The 25,442-nt window shown below is 27.7% G+C and overlaps 1 protein-coding gene across 2 annotated transcripts in view; it reads left to right on the top strand.

Moving 5' to 3' along the window:
- The window catches only part of LOC111027053 (FMRFamide receptor-like), a 78,464-nt gene that overhangs the window by 8,656 nt on the left and 44,366 nt on the right, over positions 1 to 25,442 (top strand). Inside the window, exon 1 of one of the 2 annotated variants that reach the window (XM_022305265.1) lies at positions 22,353 to 22,647. The exons of the other annotated variant lie outside the window; for it this stretch is intronic. Coding sequence (XP_022160957.1) covers positions 22,615 to 22,647 — 33 coding nt within the window. The 5' untranslated portion in view covers positions 22,353 to 22,614. Of the gene's footprint in view, positions 1 to 22,352; positions 22,648 to 25,442 lie in introns of those variants that run through there. 2 annotated transcript variants of the gene reach the window in all.

Raw genomic sequence — 25,442 nt, forward strand, 5'->3', positions numbered from 1 at the left:
TGTAAAACATGGTTCCTTTTGATAATTTAAAAAGATTGAAAATATTAATATCATATTATGCACATTTTTATAGACTTTTTAAGTTTTAATTTTGAAGAAATTGGATACCTATTTAAGCAATTTTAGTTATTATGTTGTAATTTAAAATATATTATTTGTAGGGACTTTTTGAAACCTTTTGCCACTATACGTATACTATTGTCTACCATGCACACTATGAAATTTTCAAAATATTTAGACACACTGTAAACTATCCTGACTAACAATTATTATTTTTTTTCCACGTTCAAAAACCGGGAACGAGTGGGAACCGTTTATCACAATACTGCTACCCGTCCTCGTATCGTTTATTCACCAACATAAACTATTTAAACCTACCACGAACCTTTTTACACCGTTCTACTGAACGTTGTAGGTATTGACTTTAAAGTCAACATCAATAATATATTTATATATGATAATATGATATCAATAATATATTTATATATGATAATATGATATTATTACATCAAAATATTTATTATACAACCATTATACGGACGATGTGACATGTGTCTGTCAAAAATTAGTTCAACTTCCTTAAAAAGTATTACGAGCATAGTTCATATAACTTATAAAACGCTCTAAGAAATAAAGGCTGACACATCGACTCCGCTGGGATTCATTTTTCATACTCAATGATTTTTCATTGTATTCAAATTATTCAGCCCACACCTTCATTACAGTAACCTGCTAAGGACAACGGTCACTCAAAATTTACTAGACTTTTCCAGTTTTAAAAAAAAAAACATTTTTACATTATTAAACCCCTAGCTTAAAAAAGTTATGAGAACAATTTTTGAATAAAATATTTTTCAGAAAAATGTATAAACAAATATGTCACCGAAGGTAATATTATAATCACTAGTTGATGCTTAAATAATTGTACTTAGATATTATAATATTTTACCAACATTTAAGGCCCTTGAGATGATAGTTATAATATAGTTTTTAAATAAAATCTATTCTTAGATTAAACAAAATTTAAACTTAAAAAACGTTAATTATTTTACATCAATCTTAATTTATTTATTTATAGGTAACTTTGTCGAAACAAAATTATTCTGAATAAATTTAAGTAATGAACGGTTTGTAAACATTTATTGAAGTAATACCTGCTGTGACTTATCCATTGTCCTTTCTGATTATTCCTTATAGTACGGTGTTCCTTGGGAAGTTAATTTACTTTTATTAATTCATTGTACTACCTTTATGAATAAAAGTTTAATGCATAATGACAATTAAACATAGCTCACAGGTTTTATCATATTATTTTTGAATTTTCGGTAAACAGAGTTCCGAACAGAATCATTTTTCGAATGCAAATAAATTGTCGCATTCAAATTAAAAATATATTAATACACCATTCAGCACCGACACGAATGATAACTTTTTTTTTGTAATTTAATTTAAAATTTAATCAATTTATAGAGAATACGCAACCTTATCCCCCACGAACACGCTCCCGAGACATTGTAAGTTTTCTATAAATGCGTACAAATTATAATAATATTTAATTTGCATTGAATTATATTGTATAAGCGATTTACAATAGTATGTGTATTCGTGTGCAGCGTGTCTATTATGCACATTATGTTATAACAGTATTACGGGCTTATTATGATAACAAAATAATATCAATTGTGTAGAAATTATTAAAAATGTACTATCAGGTAGGTCGTATATTATATTCCAGGAGATATATGGACTATATAGCTAAGAGCCATAAGCCGTGCGGAGTCGCGTCGTGGGTGATCATAATTATTGCCCATAGGTAGTAGTTGCAGTATATGAGACAGACCGACCTTTAAATATTTTTGAGGAATGGCAGTTTTTAACCAAACTGGATAATATAATAACTGCTGGTAACGGTGGCGACAGTGGCCGCGACCGCTGTAAAATCATATGATATATAGTGTTCCGTCTACCGGAATGTGCGGAAAAATCTTCGGAATCCGGCGATGGCGTTTTATCCGCATTGAGTATATTAAATTTCGGACGAGCCCCAACGTGTGCGCAGCCCACACTGTCCATCGCATTTTATATACGCGCCCCCGCCGAAAACTATATATATATATAATAAACAGTAAATTATATACGTCAGTTCGATTTGTATCAGAATATATATATATATATATATATATATACCTATATAGGTGGGCGATACACCTAAGTACTTATATATACCTCGGTGGATGACAATAATATTCCCACGGGAAAAGCGCATTCGCGTCCGTTTGCGCACATCCAAGCGTCATCAACAGTTCAATTTCCCTTTACTTATAATATCTGTCACTAAAAATCTGTGTACAAAGTATTACCTACTGCCACATGACATAATAATATATAACCATATGGGTGACATGTACCTTCTACAGGGTGATTCGTCGAGCACACTCGTCCCCGCCAATTTTTTCTTTTTCAATAATGCATTTAATCGAGATCTGACTTTCCGTGGAATGACAATAACTATACCTAGAGTCCCTTTTCTGTTATGACTTATTTACCTATAATTTTTCTGAAAATGTGGGAATTTAAAATAAAAACGAAAATTCGAACGAGTAGTTTTTGAGTTGTTTAACATTGCATATAAAGGAAAATAGGTAAATGGTATAATGCGTTTGGAAGATATAGGTGCTAAGGTGGTTTAAAAATATTTTAGAATCAATAATATTAATACATTTTAAAAATGGCCTAGTATAATAAATACTAGATCTAATATTACGTATAATTTACATTTTCGTAAGACAAATTTTAAGGACTATTATCCTTAGTAAAAACATTTTAATAACTGTATTACACGTTCACGTTTTGAATTAGTATAATATGAATATTTTCAAAAAAATTATCCATTAAATAATGTACAGTAAAAAAGAGGAATGGGTTCGCCTTTGATGAACAGAAGTTTGTGTTCCGCATCGTGACACTTCTTAAGTAGTACAGAAAATCTCTCAATAATTTGAAAATATCGTTGAAAAAATCGGGGTGAGCGAGTTCGGTGATTCACCCTGTATATTTCATCCACGCAGTGAACGTGTACACCTTTATGAGGTACCAGGCACCAGCCATATTATATTTACTGTTTGTTCGTGATTTATTTTGAGACCTAGGTACTAAATATCGTCTACTTCAATAGGCAAGTATAGGTACGATGATTTCGGAGTAATAATAAATATTGTCGTCATAAATGTATACACTCAAATATCAAAAAAAAAAAACAATATCACAATATTATCATACGAAAACATCATAGCATAATATTGCTGAATTAAACTCAGAAATACCGTTCAGACATTTTGCACGGAACCTATATGAAGTTGTTAGTTGAAACGAAAAATCTTGCAAGTACTTTTCGCGAATCGTGATTATTGCGATCCGTTTGGCCCCTAACTGTTATAGAGATTCACGTATTATTATACTTTTGATAAGTATGAAAACGATGAGGATCACATATCGACCTTTTATTATTTGTGGTCAACATCTGAAACTTGCGTTAATGAATATTGTTTTAGTACACAATATGTGCACCGTAGTTGTACAAATTAACCCATGTGAATTCACCACATGCGCTTCCGATTTTGATATATTACAGTTATCTAAACTTATCGTTTTGAATGCATATTACGCTATAGAATATACGAAACACGAAACTCAAATTATCTATATTATCATAGTAGATTTTTAAAAAGTAAAATCAAAGTACTTAGCGTTTTTCCGTACTATGGTATCACTCCACCATGATCGATATAATATTGTCATTTTAAAACGAACTCATTTTAGTCAAAACTAAGCATGATTTATAACGATATAAGTTATTTATCTATCTTTCAAGAATTATATTCTGCAGAGCGTCAATCTCGATCTCTTCATAATGTATTGTAATAATAATGTATAGATGTACAACCACAAAACATGTGGACTTCTAACGCGTATTTACTCATACAATATAACTATAACAACCATGTTTAAGAATGATTTTAAATTAATTATAAATGTTAAATAGGTAACCCAAAACTATACTTACTATAGTAAAAGCACACATCCGTCGAACTCACTATTGTGGTTATAATAATATAAAGGCCATATTTAAATATTTCCCGCTGACAATGATTAAAGAAAACGATAATGGCACAAAGCGGTTTAAGTTACAGTTAAGACTATATTATTAACGTTAAATATACGCTATACTATATAGACATCTTACTGAAAGAGACACATAATATACATTTATCAAAAACTAACATCGTGAAGGAAGTTATTACAAAATTGAATATTATTATTAAACATTTTAAACGAAATAGAAATGTATTCAGAACAGCGCGTTCACGGAATTCTTTAACCGGATATAATATCGTTAAGATCCGCATAATCAAATATTTAAATCAGATTGGAAAAAATAATCGAGGCTGATCTAAAAAAATAAAAAAATAATTGTGAAATGAAAAACAATAAAATATGTAGGTATAGTTTAAAGCTTATTCAGTAGGGCGTCTGAAGAATTCGTCAAAAAAATAACAAGAATCAAATCAATAATATGAGGTAGAAAAGGCAGGGCAGAAATTCGGAATACGAATTTTTATCTTTTCTTTTATATTTTATATTTAATAAGATAGTAAAATATCAAATATTTACGTACTATATGCACCATACTAGGAAAAATCAAAAATATTAAAAAAATTCAAAAGAAATGCCAAATATATTTATTTTTTATACTACTGGATATTTTAATATTTTATGTTACGATGTTTTTTAGAACATACACCTACTTGAAAAAAATACCAATAATGCTCTTATACCAGCAAAATAAAATAAAATAAAAGATAAAGACAATTTTAAAAATGTCTACGAAAAAAAGATAAAAATGAATTTTGATCATAGTGAGTCATCTATATTATAGTCACTGTCATTTACAACACTTGCCTAATACCTGCCTACCTATTTAGTATTTGAAAAAAACCAGAAATCGATTCGAGTAATAAATAAGACTAAAAAAATGTTACACAAAATATATTTTTATGTTTTCTTTTGTCTTAAGAAAAATACTAAACACAATCATATCATACGGAGGAAAAAAAAAATTATATTTCATACCTATACAGTACGAACTGAATGCCATACAATATAATACCCATTCCATCCGACATTATTTTTATTGTTATCGCTCATAACAAAAGCATTTCGATTTTATAAAGCCAACATTTTTAATTTTCATAAATATTATTTGGAGTATTTATTTTTTACATTTTTTACTTTATTAAATGACGACATACATTTTTCAATTTCATACTCTTAAGCAGGATATTTTTTTCAGAGTATTTTGATACACACGTATCAAATTTTGAACGTGTAGTTGATTTGAATTAAAGTTCAGATTAGCGTAATAGGTGGCACAGAGGTACCTTTCAGAATATTGGTTTACTCCTCTGCATGTCAAAACATAAAAGACTTAGAAATATTTAACTAGTAACTACGAGTTCAATTTATCTGCATCAAAATACTCAGAAAAATATTTATTTGATATTGAATTTCGGAATATGAAATTAAATAGTGTAATATATATTTTTCAATTAAAATTGTACACTATCGTTTCTACGTGATTATTTTATAATCATTGAATTCATAAATTATTTGTTGTTCGCAAACATTAGTACCATCAGTATCCTTCATGGTATCACCACATTTTATTTACTGGCCAAAGCCCTATCATAAAGCTGTTCTAGGCCCAAAAGTCGTTCTAAAATTGTTTTGAATTTCACTAGTCTTGAGCAATAATCATTATCTTAAAAAATAGAAATGGAAACTACACACTAACTTTTATCAAATTATTTACTGTAATCTTCGTGATGTTTTCAAATAACTATTTTATAAACTTGGATTGTTGATTTAATATCTTAAAAGCAGATATGTTGATAATAATCATCATAGGTACTTTTTAAGAGAATGTTCTCTTAATATGTTCTTCTTTTACATCTATGAGCTCATCATAAATTCCGAAAATTATTAATATATTATTAAATAATAACCAACCTCCAGGCTCCAGAGAACTAAAAATATTACGGTATTCAATCGAAACGTTTTTAAACTAAAAAGAACACTATGTCATACATTCAAAACATAAACATACTTAAATTTAAGTACCTACTACTTGATTCCGTATCACGTCACAAACTCATAATTTATGATATTAAATATTTAAATGTACATCTGTATTCTGTACACAACACATATAGAGCGCTGCGAGTTGACAGTCCGTAAACCATTTATAAACATTCAATCAAGTAAATAAAATATGTGTATACTTAATAATATAATAAAATATTACATTAACTTTAAATATAAAATATAAAATGTGCATTGTATCTTTATAAAAAATATTATTGTTAAAATAGTGTAGGGCATAAGCGTGCACACGAGGTATGCAGAGTACGACACGGCATACCCTACGACTCCAACAAAGGGCCTCATTTATTTCTTCTTGAAGACCTTTTTTGTTCTTAATGAACTCGGTGTTTATAAATAAATATAATTTAATTTTAGAAAAATGGACTTGGAAGACGGAATAATATATATTTAAAGGAGTTATATGTCAAGTCCGAAATAGTATGATAATTTTTTAATAAAAAGTTTCACACATATTTTATATTTTGATGATTATATACTTATTACAGCACATTTTTATTTTTTTTATTTCGTATACCCTGTCAATAGACAATAATGTCAGCTCAGGTCAGTGTAGCTGCGTATTATTTTATTAATGTAATTAGATACGTGTATGTATACCACCTATAGCAATTGTATTATGTGGACTAGGCGATAGTAAAATACTAAAAAGATGCTTTTCTAGCCATTCCAATAAAAATGTAAATACCTCCAAATGACATCAGTTGTTACAACTTAAGAAAATACATACGTATTAAAAGAAATAAAAGAAAAAGAAACATAATATATTGATATTAATTCTAATATTATTATATTATAATCTGTATGATCTGATTAACATGAGATAGTCATATTGTGTCTTACCAAGGATAACCAAAAAGGATACCTCTTGTGACCTACGTTTAATTATTATTCTTTGGTAATTTTATATAATTAACATTGCATATATATTTAAAAATATTTTGTGATCGCTATAGTAATAGGCTATAATTAAATATAAAAATCCAAAACATAATTTACAAAGGCCGTCTGAACTAGTATTATCCACAACTCGCATGTTATAATAAATGAGAGATACCAAATTTTTAATGTATGAGTCCTGTTATTATTGCAGTATTGTTACGTTTAATTGTAAAAACTGAAAAAAAAAATTTTAATCACGCAAAATTCGATTTTACTTTCCAAAGTTTTCCATACACTAAACTGCTGTTGAACAATTTAAAAATTGTATGCTTGGCACCGGAATCGAAACCAGAATGGTGTAAATAATACAAAAATATATTACGTTTAATGACTGATAACTGTATCAGGTACGAAGTCACCAAATCAGCCCGACAAACGACTATTAGTGTATAGGCAGTGGCGACCATTATAATAGTCGTTAACGCCACCGCTGTGGATGCACTTAATAGAATTGACTCAAGTAAATGGCTAACTACGGTGCCTGTTCGTCGCGTCTTGATAGTCAAGCGCGGAGATGTACAATGGCATTTGTATAAATTAAATCGCAAAGGCAATAATATATTATTATTATAGGTATATAATATACAGTTCATTACAAGTGCGCGGCGTAAACGTTCGTCGCCGTATAGTAATAATTACAGCAGCCTATAAAAGCGTTACCTCACTTTCAAGCTCGCAACCACTCGGCGCCAAGAATACAATATTATATTATTATACACCTAGGTATAATAGGTCCGTTGATACCGTAGATCCGGTCACTCACGCGATAGAGATTTGCTAGATACCCTAACCTTAGACGACTAATTATTGATTTCACATTCGCAATGGGTGCACTATGTACATTCGCTCCGGCTGTACCCTCCCCCCCCCCCCCCCCGAATCATTTAACTCGTATGTCTGCATAGTGAACGAGAAAATATGTTCAATTTATCCTCGTTTCGTTTGTTTTTACACTGAATTTTTACTCTACTTCTTTAATCAGTTCTAATCCACCACACGAGTACTACTCTGCCGATATGGCTGTATGTATATAGGTACAATCGGTTTTAAGACAAACTGTGGGGTTTTTTGGAGATTATAATAATAACAATAATATAATATAGCCAAAATAGGATATAAATTATTGAATTAAAATGACGTAACACCTGTAGGTGATATATTTATTGATACACCATACTATGAGTTGTATTGTTATATTACTTGAGGAACTTTTATTTTTTAAACGACGACGGGTAGAAATTCTTCATAATATATGAATTATAACATAATATTAGTATGTATGCACTTACAGTGTACTTATCAATCGAAATAACAAGTATAATTATGGTTCTTAAGTAAAGCGATACAAAATATTATTATACTAAACAATTATTATTGTCTTTGAAAAATACGTAAGTATACCTACCGTTCTTAGTTTGTAGTACAAAATCTTCCTAAGTATAATGAAAAATAAGAATTACATTAATCATTAGTTATTACAAAGACAAGGATAAAATAATAACTTTAAATTCTTCTAAGGGATTCAGCCATTTGAGTATATAGGTTGACGAGAATAGATTTGCTTCTATGCTTTTAAGATATTGGTTAGGTCCGAGCTCTATACATTTATTTTTATTAAGGCTGTTTTCGCTATAAGCGTACTGAATCTTATGATAGCCCGATCTAATTTTTTACGCCCCCGACTTTATAATAGATAATAATAATACCTTTGGGCAATGTGCGTGAACTTGCTTTTTGACGTAGAAGAAATGAACAAAAATATATTTTGTGATGTTAGAAAATTGTATTTTTATGTTTTAGATTGAGTAAAATATAAAGAAACTTTATCTGTTTTATAGATCTATATACGTTTTTCAATATCCATAAAAATATGATTAAATATATTTGCACTGTATAAAATATTATATTATACTTAGTGAATATCTAAAACTAAATCATATAGTAATATATAAATAATTATAGTTTAGTATTAAAACTGTAATTAAATACTAAAGTACACCAGATGCTGTTTATAATTAATTTAATGCACTAAAGCTATACAATATAAAACATAAATATATATTTAATGTTTTTAATTTTTTGTATATATAGAAAAAGTTGCTAACCTATATTTTAAGTTCTAAAGTATCAAAAGTAACGACACAAATTAAAGTTTGTATAACGCTGCTGAAAAATTTATCCATAACTTAATAAATATTTAAAACAATAGCAAAATTAATTTTTTTGCTTGTTATGTTAGTTTTTTTTTTAACTGTGTATTAACATTGTAATGTAATAAATAATAATAATAATATATGTAATATTGTAAGAATAATAATATTATAATATATAATATATACATATATATTATAATATATTATAGCGTCATATATGTGAGTTTAGATAAAAATGTATCTGAAAAAGAATTTGGTTATGTACTTATGTCCAAATTAACTTATGTAAACTATAATAATATATGAATATTGACATTTATATCAAGTAAGCAAACCCGATTACCTATTATACTTTAACTTATTTTATTTATTTATTAAAGTAACCTATAAGCTTTTACCTACAATATGAAATATTAACATTGTATAATAATTTTTTTTGTGTTTTAAACCTCCCGGCAAAAAAATAAAATCATTTTTTTCCCTGGTTCATTTAAAATTTGAGATAGTATAATATGTAGGTCCGATTTATCTGAAAAAAATGTAAGACTAATATTATACTGAACTCAATAGATATTTATAGAGTTATAACGACTCTATTACAGTCCGTGGTTGTACGTTTCTGTCTTCAAGGGCACTGACAAGTGACAAATAACTGTTATACTTTTAAACATTAAAATAGTAATAATCACTATTGCAAGAATCCTGCAGTGTCTCACATAGTCACATACATTCCTACGGTCGTGGAGTATAAATATTTGGACTACAAATAATGTACCCATAACAATAAAAAAATATATTACAAATTGTATTAATTGTATAATATATAGGCATATCATATTATAGCTAGTGTATTCCAACTTCAAACCAATTATATATAATTAACGAAAGCACGTGTTATGTACCCTTTGCCTTTTGTGTTCGACTAACGAACATCAGAGACCAGTCGATACTTACAAGTTACAAAAGATATAATATGTATAAAGTAGTAATGAATATTAATTATATCGAAATCACTATAATAGTGTAATCAATTTATAATGCTTGCAATGCTAATATGTAATTTTATGTATTCATGATTGAGTTTAAGTAAAATAATTTCATATAGGTAATGTATAAATGCACATAATGTGCATCTATCAAAAGCTTTTATTTTTTAAATTTATGTCTGTAATACAAAATATTGATAAAATATAACTGCTTATATCTATATATATATACTTTTCTATTTTAGGTATTCCTTTACTTTTTAAATTTACAAAGAAAATTAAAAATATAAATAATATTTTCAGCATTGTTATAAAAATAATCCATTTTTACAAAATGGTTTTATGGTAGTTTATAGTAAATATTTGAAACCGTCTACCTATATATATATTATTATCTTTTACAAGCATACATTTACTTTTTATAAGATATAAAAGTAAACTACTTCTACAGTAAATAAAAATATTTCATTTCTCCTTAATTGTTTAAGGTTTATTTTAATAATATTTAATGACGTTTTTAATACATATATAAATTCAAGTTTGAACCATAAACACAAATTTATTTTTATTCATTCTATACATAGCTCTAAAGAATTATTTTCAATATGCCTAACCAAAAAATAATTAATAATAAAATAATAAATATCATAATATATAGGTATTGTATACCTAATATTATGGGTATAATAATTTTATATTCTTGTGATATGCTTATTATTTAATAATTGTTCAATTAAATTAAACGTTGCAATCTTATCTGCCTACCTAAAGCTTCTTTCGAAATGATAATACATTTTTTTGATAACAAAATGTATGTATTAAAACTTAAGCTATACTTCTTACCACGAGGGTCATAATTATTTAAATATATAAACAATTACTAAATTACACATATTGTTTATTACCTATAATATAAACATTATATTTAGTTTTCGTGGGTCTAACGTGTGATACACTATACATCTAAATACTCTCGAGTAATTCAATAATTATCGATAAGGTCTGGTATGCTATAGACTCTATACTTTATAGTCTATATACTCTATAATATAGAGTATACATACATAAGGACACACTGGATGATTCACCAAACATGCTCAACTCCATCTTTTTCCAACTGTATTTAAGAACGAATTTATTCAAATTCAAATTTTAGAAATAATAACGATACCATATTTTTAAATACTTAGGTTTTTGTGCTTTTGAGGAGTCCGGTTTCAATAAAACTTCTTTTTAAATAGAAAACGGTTTATTTTACTTTAAATTGTTGAGATTTTTTTTTTTAATGTTGATGTATATTTACATACACACTAAATTTGAACGAGTCGTTTATGATAATATGTATAGTTAGATGTAAACTGGATCTGGATGTAATCATTTGAACAATATAATAATTAATGTAGCCATTGCATTTTTTACTTGTAAATATTTTCTGAGCTTTCTAAATACTAGGCAAAATATTGCTTCTATTTTATACTTGATGTACATTGTAAAATCATTATTATTTTATATACTATTGTGTATTACTTGTATTCTATATATCATCTATGTCCATTAAGTTTAATAATTTTTTAAGTAAGTATAACTGTACATATATGTTCTTAAATCTAAATTCGATTTAAAAAAAAGGATGAGCTTGATTAATTATAATATATATCTAATTTTATAACTATTATGCCATGAGGTTTTCTATACATTTAATTAACTGACTACCTACAGTACGCATTAGACAGGCCTGGGGCTATGATAAAAATTCCAGGATTTAAGCCAAATCGTCAAAATTCACAGTTAATTAACCTAGGTACCATTTTCATATACTATTAAAATGATATGATTTAGTAGGTTTATATTGGTGATTTTGGTAATCTTTTTTGTAGAAGCTTCATCTTAAACTTTATATTATATTGTAATGCAAATTATAAGTTTTAAATACGTTTTAAGAACTACAATTTTTCAACGGTCTCAAGATTTTAAAGTACGAGTAAAAAAAATGTTTTAAGCTGATATAATTTTAATTTTCCGCACAAAGAATTAATCTCAACTTCTAAAGAAAAACTAAGAAGTTTATATCATACAAATTAAGTTTTAAAAGGTGAACTTATTTCGTACTTTGGGACTGGGCAGCCATTGTAATAGTACCCACTATTATTTAGATAGATAATCTAACTTAATCACTGCTTCGAATGTTTTCCTAGGCGACCATTCACATCCCACAACAGCCACAATAATGCTTGCCTTTTGACCCGGAAATAGGAAAACGCAAAATACAGGACCTTATAGATTAACAAAATATCTGAAAGTGAGCTTATTACTATAATATTAAAAGAGCCAAGATGAGTTTAGTTGTATTATATTTAATATAACGTGAGCCGTCTGCAAGAAAACAATTTAAAATTGGAAATCGTTTCTTTATTTTTTGTCAAATCGGATTGCTTTATATAGTTGGTCATTTTGAACTACGTATAAAATATGTTGGTTGAAAGTCCAATACCTAACCTAATTTTAATAGGTAACCCAATTAAACCAATTCAAAATTTAGAATATGTACAATGTACATTTTACATAATAGATGATAATAGTTCTATTGCTATTTAATATAATATTATATTATTATTTTATAAAATACATTGTATGTAAATTATAGTAAAATTAATTAAAATAAAATATAAAAAGTTCAAATATTAACTATCCACAATTAGTGTTAAATAAACGGGTACTCGTAATATAAGATAACTAAGAGTATATATATTACATAATATGTTTGAAGGTTATAAAGTATTAAAGTGTAATAATTATTAACTGATAAGTAATATCTGCCACTGCCGTTTGCCTCGATTGATATCGGACTATTGATGTTGGTTAGGAAACGTGTGATGTACAGCCTAATATATCAAATTTCAATTCCACAAGGGTATTAAACATAACATACAACTAAACAAGTCCAGCAAGCATGTTCAACCTCCCTCACCCTTCCCTAATTTTTCCTTTAATCATTAATTAAATAAGATTCTGATTTTTGAAATGTTTAATTATACTCAAGGAAAATGTTTTAAAAATGCTTAGATTTTTATACCGTTGTAGGGATGACCTGTGCCGATACTATAACTAATAACTATAACTAATTAATACATAATTTTAAACATCTCAAAAACTACTGCCTTATAACCATATCAAAAAAAAATCTACTTAAAATTGTACCAGAAAAATGATAATTCTTATTTGAAAAGAAGAAGTTGATGTACACAGAAGACTCCTCTAATAACCTAATGGTATAAAAAATGAAGTATTTGAAAAATATATGATCCTTGAGGATATAAAAAGAAATGCACTTTTAATGGAAAAATGGGGTCGACATTTTCGATAAAACCTCCTGTACGTTGTTTGGAATCCGTGAGGGGATTTATAATAATTACCTAAAACTGTTTGTCCACTGTGAATTTATATAAATGCGTCAATGCATAATACTTAGTATTAGAATCATCGAGTTTCCCCGAATATTAATTTTATACTAATCGTTAATAATCACTGAAAATAGATTTGAAATAAACAATAATACAATTTCAATGTTTGATGTGATTTAAAACATATAATTATTCATTATTCAGTGTGTACACAATATAAATGGGACGTTGTTTTCAGACTAACCTAGTTGAAATTACGGTCAAAATACTGTGACACTATACCTCCGCTGCATTGTGTATACAACGCTCATATGATTATATAAATTATCTTCTTCGTTATAAAAGCTGAAGTATGTAGTATAGAGTTGAGAAATATAATATAGTTTTCATGTATTACAGTATTACGGGGCGTTATTAATTTTTCACCTTATCAAATTTCCATTCGAGGGTGAAGAATTTTGGGCCTGAGCGAACCCATCGTAATGCGTAAATGCGTAATGGAGTGTGGCCGAGTGTGATCATAGCAAGTTTGTAATAATATTATAATCCATCGGCTACTGCGACAAACTGCTGCGGAAAGGTAAACTCGTAATTGCGACTTGGCGACGCATTTACGCGAGCAAAATTTGAGGGAAATGTAAATACGCGAGATTATTGTAATTTATTATTATGTTTTCATGTCGACAGCCGTTCGTACGGCATTTATTTCAGTCGGATGTTAAATTAAACGTGCAATAATATTATAGTTATTTAAAAGTTCAATACGTACATATCAGACTATTATACCACCGGTCGTGAACGACGAGTTCTCATCATAATATTTTGTTTTCGATGTCACCCACAATTTTGATTTCATGCCACCGCAGCGATATGTTTGAAACTCTGTGTTCAATCGATTTCCACGCCGTACGCGATTGAAGTAAACGTAAGCACGCGGAACGGAGTGGCGTGAAATATGGAAACCGGTTTGATTTGGATTTTACAAACGTAATAACATTTTGCATACACTTTATAACTACGTAAATACAATAAACGAAGCGGTAATAATCCACAATAATACATCACGTAATACTATTATTTCGTATGATTATTCTAAAAACCATTATGTACAGTCAAGCAGCGCTTTACGTGACTACTTTGCCAAGTTTCGACAAAGCTTTTACAGATGTAGGTATCCAGGAAGTATCCACAGTGATCAAATAAAATTATTGTAACATTTGTAACACACAATTGTGTGCGATAATATAAATTAATAATTTCCAAATAATAATGCCTAATACAACTTAAAACTAGAAGTGTGAAAGTACAGAATAACAGCAGCTGTCATCACTGAGAATAATTGCATGTATCATGTATGTATACCCGGGTATACACTTGCGTATACCTAGATATACCTAGGTATCATATAGGTGATTTATCTTTGAAGGCAAAATCGCCATATGCCTAACGGCGATGTTTATATTTTAATGTGATAACAGTAATTGATAACAAAAAAAAACCGTTAACCCCAATGTTTTTGTCATAGATATATATATATATGTCAATGGGTTTTGCCAGTTATCTATACCGTGTTATCACGTAACAATGTAAACATTGCCGTTTAGGCAAATGGCGGACTGACTTCAAAATTCTGTATAGTGCTCGCCGCTCGGGGATAGTTGTTATAGTTGTTTATAATATATTATGTCTATGTTTGTGACACGATGGGCTCAGTCTTACCTCGACTTGCCGCCAATCGGCTCTCGAATCGTGATCCTCGACAAACGGATGACACGTTTAAGTCGTGCCGAAGAATGGAGATATCGATTATAATTATAATTATTATTATTGCTCCGCTGGAATTTCCGTGCACCAATATAATATATTACGCTTCACCCGTGGCCGACGACGATAATACTGCTCCAGTGGGTCCGTCGGATCGGCAACGGACGGCCGATGGGCAAGGGTTAAAATACTTCTGAAGACCGTCAGCATATTTCGCATGCTAAATAAATAATATTACTAATCGCCAATAATATTGTACATAACATAAGACTGAGTGTGCTTTTAAATCGCGATGGGACCGGTAGACTTTTTATGCCTGCACAGTCTTACGAAAAGATCGAGCATGCTTCAAAAATCGTCTATACTCAATCATATAATAATAGCATCCAAGTGGAAAGTATAATAAATTATAATATTTTATGGGGACCAGATACATATATTTTGAAGAAAGACCTTGAGAGTATTGGAGGGGGAGGGTAAATGACACTTTTTATACCCACAAGAGTTTTTTTGTTGGTATAAATATTGTAATCGGATTGAAAAACTTTTCTCTTTTTTTTTTAATCAGATTTCGTTATAATTCACCAATCACGTAACAACAAACTGAAAGGGATTGTCTTGAGGGCTGTGGTCATGTTCTGTAGTGGTAAAATGTGCTCAATTGTTCACTTTATTTCCCGCCGTTTAATCATATAACGCGTAAACAATTAATTGTAATTTGTAATTGTTAAAAACTGATATATTATATGCTGTTTACCAAGTATGCAAGGAGAGGTCACAAAAAATGTACAACCTGAGTGTTTACGAAAGTTCTGAATACACTAGGTATTTCTTATTTACCGATGAATGAAACTATACTGCAGGAGTAATTCCCACACTCCGAATAACAAAATCGGGTATTAAGATATAACATTATTAACATTTTCGATTTTAATTAGCCCATATTATATACCTGTTTTATATAGAAATTTTTTGGGTACCATACAGAACTCAATTCTCTCTCAAAATATCATATTATAATGGGTACCTATCTATATTATATAATTTTTAGTATTGCAAGTATACACACATTTTGAGTGTGTTACAGTTATAATATAGTTATTTTATCTTGTCAAAGAGTTTATGAGATGGTTGTAAGAAAAGTAATTTACAAATTTCATGGAAAGTGAAGACGATAATTATATATCTTATAAAACTGATGAGAAATTAATGTATTACTATAGTGCTGTTGATTTTTGTTAGTAAATTGTGTTTACTTTAGCGTATACAATGATTTATTGATGTTTCAAAACTTGGTGCTATTTTTGATTATTTACACTACTTTCGTCTTTTATTCTTTGAAAGTGCCATCAGAATATTTTCGTCAATGTCTATATACTATTCGAACCACGGAATAAATCTGGCATGTGTTCCATAGCAATCATTAATTAGGTGATATCGATTTTTGTGCTATATTAATATAATATATATTACGTTGTATTCATAATTATTGACAATACGATTTTTAGGGATCAAGCCTGTACATCATAGAAATGTACATTACCCAATAATATTACATTTAACTATAAAATAGTAAAATATAGATGGTTATAATTATTAAACACAGAGTTTCGTTATCACAACATATAATATTAATTTCTCTTATATTTTTCATAATGCATACAAGAAAGTTTTAAAGTTGAATATTCTACAATTAATAACCAATAAAGTTACGAGCTACCTTTATATTAAACTTTAGACCAATGTGTTATACAAATATTTTAGTGCCTCTACTGCTTACTAACATATAAAATTTTAAATCACTGAAGTTTTTCAATATTTTTTTATATGTAGGTAAAACCATGTTACATAATTTGAATACCAAACTACATTAGTATAATTTATGTTGCCTTTATTTCTAAATCGATTAAATAATCTATAATTTTTATTTTAAATGCAATATCCTGCATGTATTTGATTTTTTTTTTCTAAGATAATTTAAAAATTGTACGTTTCCATTAAAACAAACATAGAAGTTAGAAATTACACTACTTTGGTAGATTCTTGATAACTTTTGATTTTTAATGGTGTTTGTTTTTAAGCTGTCACCTTGAGTAATACCCATGGCAGTGTTATTGGAATTCACTGTTATTTACCTTTCTATATAGTATTATTTATTTTACACTTCACCGATTTGCTTAAAAATTGATCGACTAACTAAAATAACAAAATGGTTTTTAATGAAATGGACTAATACAAGTTCAAAGGATGTAGTCTTTGTTTCATATTTCAAAATTTTAGTATGTCAGTAATTAAAAACCTTTTTATTAAAGTTATGAAAAAGTTTTAGAGTTGTTTTATTAATAATTTTCCGGTTAATCTTGCTTTACGGTTGCACAATATTGTTTACAATTTTATAATGATAATTATAATAATTGGTGTGTTGCGGGTTGCTTAACTATAGACTCAGTAGTGCGATGATTTTTTTTAGTTTGTATTCATTCTGATCGTGATAAATAATCAGTATCTGAAATTTGTATACTACCTATGTACGCCACATACCAAATTAAAATGAAATATATATAAATTGGCAGATATACTTGATTTATTATTGTTTTGTTGGTAGATTTTTTAAGTTAAGCTGAACTGGCGAACTGTTTAAGTTGCAAATGTTTAAGACAATACGTTTTACTAGAACGCATACCTTCTTATATGATGAGTACATAAGTTATTGTTTTCAATAAACAAATAATGAAGTATAAAATGTCACACTTTAACTATACTGTTTTGTAGATGTATGTTCAGTGTATGTATCGTATACATATTACATACATGTATTTTATCTATGCTTGAGCATCAGCTGGCATTCTACCCTCGTTCATAATTTATTATTATTAACATACTAAAATATTTCATTAATGTCATCATCCAATACTCACTGAACATTTAAAAATAAAATCGAATGAATAGATGACTGGAATACTGGATAGTGATTCGCGTACGCTACACCAAATTATATTAATATTATATTATATTTACACGTTCATAACTGACACATGTTTGGTCGTATTAAATTATTAATTATTATAGGTACGGTACACCCTACATCGTAATAATATAATATTATACTTTATTTTATTATAGCAAGAATATAAGTAATAAACATTGCTTTTTCCACTTAGAAATGTACAGTCGTACAAGATCCATAGCCGCATATTATATTATAATGTTTAAATATTTCAACTTTAATACTAACACGTGCCATGTATTATGGTTAAGAATTCGTCTTTGTCTTCAATAAAAGCGAGAAATGTTTAAACAAATAGACATTCAATTATGAACATTTGTCTTATGGTATTTTTAAGTATGCAATTTTTCATCTTCCTCGCTACAATGGGGTCCCCGTTATTGACAATCTCATACATTTAGTTGACATAACATCACATATTGTTGTACCTTTAAAGCTTCATTCTGTTATTTTAAATTATTTAATATAACTTTCTAGCTGTTATATATACACCATGAACACATGTAAAATAAAATAAATGCTAAACCAAAAAGGTCACGTAATACTAATAAACAATTTAATATATTTAGAAAAAAATTGAGACTCAAATATTTTTAAAATTAAAAACCATTAATTTGTTGTTACACGTATAATATAAAATGTATTGAAAAACATAAATGTTTTCAAAATGTTTACTACACAGCCATTAGCCATTTTATATTTCAATATATTTTATGCAAATGTCTTTCTCAGCTTTCAGATTTATCTTAGGAGCAAAAAATATATAAATGGTATTTATACGGTTATCTTTAATTTTAAATAACGTATTTGCGCAGTTTTTTTTTTTAATCCATTGATATTTATTACCCATCAGTTTATCAAACTGTTATAGTTCATAGCACAAATATTTTGTGTCAGAATATTTATAAAACAATCACTCTATTGAACTTTTTCAGTGAACAAGTAATTTGACTATATAGATTTTCCAAATGTTTTCAAGTTGACTTCCATTCAAGCAGAATTGAATTCGCATTACTTATCTATACTACGTGCATAGTACCTGTAAACAATACGATTGGTAACTTTATATTAAGTTATTGCACTATTTTGCATAACTATTACTTTTACTTATCGGATCATTTAGCATTTATTACAAATAATGGCAGGCATATAGATACTAAATGTATAGCTTTGTAGCACGTTATAACGTTTAACGGTTTAAACAATAGTTTAAAGATATGCAATTTATCGACTTTCAATATCTAAATAAGTATCTACCATAAATGAAATAATGATAATGACCAAAAAATTCTATAATATGTTTATTTTTTTTACGATTTTACTAAGTACAATGGATATAAAAAAATATTTTTTCTTTAACAATAAGTACATAATATGCTACTATAAATATTCAGAACTTTTATTCAATAAATTATTTAATTATATTAAACAATTTAAGCTAACCATTAGGTTTAGAAAACATAATAATTAGACAATTATAGCTAATTTATGAAATGTATAAAATGTTATACTTCAAGCATGTTGCATTAATTCAATTATCAGTCTATTTGAATAATTTATTACATTTAAATTATAATTTAAAGAACATTTTTTTTTTTTAATTTGAAGTGCAAACTATAAATTATAATTGATTTAGAATCGTTTGCGAAATAATTACATTTTCATAGTATAGAACAACACAGAGCGATCATGGAATTTATAATTAGGCGGGCAATTTGGTTCTAGCTTGATGATAATGCACATTACCGTGACTTAATTGCACAATTGAAATTACAGTTAAACGATACTAAATAGTACACACAATTAATAATAAACGGTTTCTAAATGATGTCCTCTTTATGTAAACATAAAACACATTAAATGCTTAAGTTAGTTTTTATAAAATTTAAAAACAAAAATAAATCAAAACTGAATAATATGTAGGTATAGATAGTTTACGTCACATAATTTTTTATGAAACTTCGATACAGATCAACAGTGACAAAAAAGGAGGGTCAAGATTTTACTAATTGTGACACTTACTATAATTATATTGAGAGTTTCTTATTATTTCCTCAATTGAAAAATTATTAACGGATCTAAGCAATTGTTCGAAATGTGTTTAGTACCTATAGAATATTTAAAAGTTCCGACTGCGCGAGAAAGTGTTTAAAAAAATTATTTCTAATTTATTACTAATCTAAAATTCAATCCAAAATATGTGCTGATAGGTGAAAGCTTATCATTAAAGTATTCAATTAAGTAACTCGTAATCTTCTTTAACTTTTATAAGCAAATAAAATGTAAAAATGTTATAGCTTATATGCACTTTCATCCAATAACACAGTATTCAACTTAGCTATATTAATATATTATATTATATCAGTATAAAGTTTTAAAATCGCACTTAGACCTTTACTAGGTAAAGAAGTTCTTAAAAGTCTCGATCATATATTTTTTTATTCATTTATCATTACTTTAATACTATCAAAGTAAATTTAATTTTTATATTTAAAAGATTTTTATGTACTCTTACTTACGTTTTTATAGATTTAAAATTCATAATATCAATCATAAGATAAAGTTCCGTGAAATCTGTTGGCTTTTTGCAATATAAATGTTTACATTATTTCCTCTTCAAATTAAAATAGTACAGTTATTGCAATGAACCATCATGTATATGCGTAATGCGTGTATACTAAGAAATATTATTACCTATACTTATTAACTGTAATTATTATTATATTATTGAATTAGGTATATTTTTTTTATTAATACAATTACCGTTTTATGTAATACTTAAATACAAACTTTAAAATAAAAAAAAAATATTTTATTTAGAACTGCCATATAGCACACACAATTTACTGAACTCCACTATGTGGGAATTAAAATGCGTTTCAATGTAAAAAAAATTGAGGAAACCTTTTCAAACTTACCTCTTTCAAAGAGTTTTGAAATCCTTGGTAACATTCATACTATCTACAAAAAATAAGACAGCAAAAGAAAGAACACGTTTTAGAAGAACGTTCTAAGGTTAAGCAATTTGTCATCGGTGAAGTCCAAAAAGTTTTTATCACCAAAAAACACAAAACATTACTTCTTTTCCTTTCATGATACATCAAAAGTGACTTTTATTTCAAACAAATAATACCCACTAATAAGTAATAAATACTATTCAACATTGAGTTTTTAACCACTAAAATTATACGTATTATTAGAAATAAATCATACTAAGCATTAACAATTAGTTTTGAATTCAAAAAAGTAATTTAAGTTTAGGACGTAAAAAAGTATGCACCTAATTGCGTTTTAATGGACACTTCTCATAATTACGTCTGTAAAGCAATACTTTATGTGACGTATTATACCATTATGGCATTATCTATATATTCTCTTATAAAATCAACATAAAATATATTTATATAAACATAAGAATACAAGTTACAATGTGTTTAGGCTGTCTGTTCGTTAAATGATAATACATGATTTAAATGTATGCACGAATTGCATCCTAAATAAACAGTAAAAAAATCATATTTTATCGAATCGGCAGAATAATAAATCATTGTAAACCGTCAATAATTAACATACGAAAAGTAAATTTAAAGAAAATACGCTGAATTTTTTTTAACTGACCGTGTGGTCTAATTTATTTTTATTTTTATTTTTTTGTTGGTGTCAAGCTATTTAAAATAATACACAACTTAAAAACACGTACTAGTATGTGCTCATTGTATATTATATAATATATACACACATACAATGTATTATGATGAGTTTAGAATTGTTAATTTATGTCCATACTCCCTACTAGTAACTATTACAATTTAAAACGGTGACTAACCTCGTCCATGTTAGTATGTTTTCACACCTGTTACTATATACCTCTACTCATTTATTGCACTCACTTTTCGGCAAAACTTTTTTCCGTGTTGTGTTACAAAAACAGTCGGACAAAGCATTTTCAAATTTTGTTTCAAAAATATAATAACATAAAGTGTTTTTTTTTTCAAGACATAAGACCTCAATTTCATTATTGTGGACATATTATACTACAAATAGAATTATTTTCTAATACACAAAAAACAAGTTGAACTTTAAACAGCATTATCACAAAGAGACCATAATTTTTTAAATAATTTTTACCGGATCATTAATTTATGATGACAGGATCAGGAGTATACTATTTGCAAGTAGGTGCAGTTACTCCTACTATGTATTTTTAATTACGTTACCTAACTATCTTAAAGTTTACGGGGAAAATAAAAAATGTGTTTGAAGTATTAATTTATCATATTATTATATTCGTTGAGAATTAAATAGTTGAATAGTGTGTTTTAAAAATATCAAACTCATATTCACATCATGACCACATCATATAAGTAATATGTTTCTAATGCTTTATCATAATTTCTATCGTCATTTGCATAAGGGATTTTTTTATGAACGTATAATACTTTTTTATTATTAAATCGACAGTTCTTACAGTAATTTGGTACAATAAGTAACAATAATAATTATGATAATACGAGTATATGATTGCAAGAGTCACGAGTTACGTAAAGAGGAAGTTACCCATTGGTAATAAACTAATAACTAATAAGCAATAACTTATTTAAACGTTCATATTTTATCACTTCAGTAAATCACGATTCTTATAATCCAATTGCGTTTTAACCGGCTAAGAGAATTATCAAGAATAGAAAGGGAGGGCACATTTCTTTTTATTATTATTGAAGAGTTAGTGTTGGAGATAAATTATTTGCAATGAAAACGTTCATCATAAAGTTTGTCGAGGTTATTGTAATAGTCTTAATTTGTAGATCTTTGTGTAATTTACGTCAGTTAAATACCATGATTCCCAGTAATAACACGACATAATGATGTTTTTGAAAGCTTGAATTTGGTGGATATTGGATGGTTTGGCGGGGCCCCAAATTTGTGTACCAATTATGTACCAAAACTGGTATGTTTACAGCTGTGTACAGTAATAGTTTTGTTCGGAGATTTAATTCGGACGTAAGAATATGACGAAAAACACGATGTCTGGATTTAGCTATTTATTTTCTCCGTTTGAAGACGAATTATCCAGGTGAACCGCTGGTCTTTCAGAAAATATTTGGTTTTTTTTAATTTTTTATATTTATGGTTACCATTGTACAATTTGGGATACCAATCACCGGACATAGAGGGAAGGTAACTTGAACTACGTAATGTATTTTCGTTGGTTTTTTACCACCAATTTAATCATAGGTACACACAATTAAAATGGAAAACAAGTATGATAATATACTATGTATGTATAATGTATTTAACACTTTTATTTCATTTAAAACACATTGACACAAAATACCCGTACTAATCATTTTTTTTTTTTATATAGTTCGCTTTGCAGTAGGTCATCAAGTCGTGATTAGGTTAGGTTAAGCAATTATTTCATTTCAGTAGGTTAATGATTATTCATGTTTATAACTCGCTCATCCCATCATTCGGTTACGTTACAAAAGCAAATTACTCGTTAGTACCTAGTAAAAATTGATAAAATATAAATTGTAAAAAATCTAATTTCAACCCGGCCGAACCCTAATAAAGTAATCGCTCCGAACTCTTAAATAATAAAAATATAATTACCTACTAAACTTTCAACGGTTGTATTATACTGTGCGTATATAACGGCTGAATCGATTGTTTGACGACTAAGCAATCGAACCAACTCGATATTAGAAAAAAAAATGATATGAATAGCATAAGGAGACATTGGTTAAGTTTGGCCATCGATATTTGTTAACTACTTAAGTACGAGCCATTAAAATAAGAATGTTTATTCCTGCACAAATGAATACGCGGTTATTATTTTTTTAATTTTTTCCCTAATTTTTTTTTTTTTTTTGTAAAGATTGATTAATATTATTCTTGGTGATGGTTTTTAATAATAATTGATCGAGGAAATAATATTTTATAAATTTAAAAATCAATAAAATCAAAAATAATATCTATTGTTTTTCCCTGGATATTCCCTCCGAAATAAATGTGAATTCATTCCTTAACGAATCACAGAGAACTATAATCTGATGTACACAGCAAATCACCATAATATTTCAATTGAATTCGTAATATATTGTTCAAGGTTTTTTTTTTTAACAATTGTTGATAATAAAAATACTGTCGATAAAAATAAATATTAACACTTAAAAAATACACGAAAAGAATTTATTGTTTAGAGAATAAATCGAGAAAAACCAACAAATACAAAGAAATAGGTAGAAAGTCGTTATTTTTTTTCGCACCTATTAATGGCTGTATACAACAAAGGAAAACGTTCTTAAAAATTGGGATAGTACCTATATATCTACTATATAAGTTACTCTATCATTATTTTTGAACTTTTATAAGTTTAAACTTTGATCTATATAACGTTTACTAATCACTTGTTCGTATATACAACAGTTGGTCCGTGTATTATAGAGAGTTCATTATTCTACAACAAAATGAGGTCAATTTTTTGACGTTGTTCTTCGTTTATTTATTATTGCCTTTATTTAAAAATGAAAATGATTCTAGTATTATTATTCAACCTGTTAGTGGTTTTCTTAATTACTTTAAAATAATATTTATGCTTTGTCAAACTGAAAATAAAAAACAATTCTTTTAAATGGCATTCTTCGAAAATTGTTAAGCGAATCTCGTGATTTGTCTGTCCTGCCCGAAATCAAATTATTAAAAAAAAAAAAAAGTATTTAAAGCTTTATATTTGGTTTTAATGGTATTTCCTACTTTGGCGAAACCTTCAAATAAAAACTTATTTCAAATATTTGTAATAAAAATCTTATTTGGCATGTTTCGTGCTTTTGTACCTAAATTAGGTAAGAAAATTAAAATGCATAAATATTAAATACATAATATGCATAAGTGTACAATATTATGTAAACGGAATAATTAGTATAGGTGAATTTTTAAGCTCCACAATCCTTAAGCAGTGGACTCTGAT

Source organism: Myzus persicae, unplaced genomic scaffold (assembly GCF_001856785.1).
Source record: "Myzus persicae strain clone G006 unplaced genomic scaffold, MPER_G0061.0, whole genome shotgun sequence".
Classification (NCBI taxonomy): domain Eukaryota; kingdom Metazoa; phylum Arthropoda; class Insecta; order Hemiptera; family Aphididae; genus Myzus; species Myzus persicae.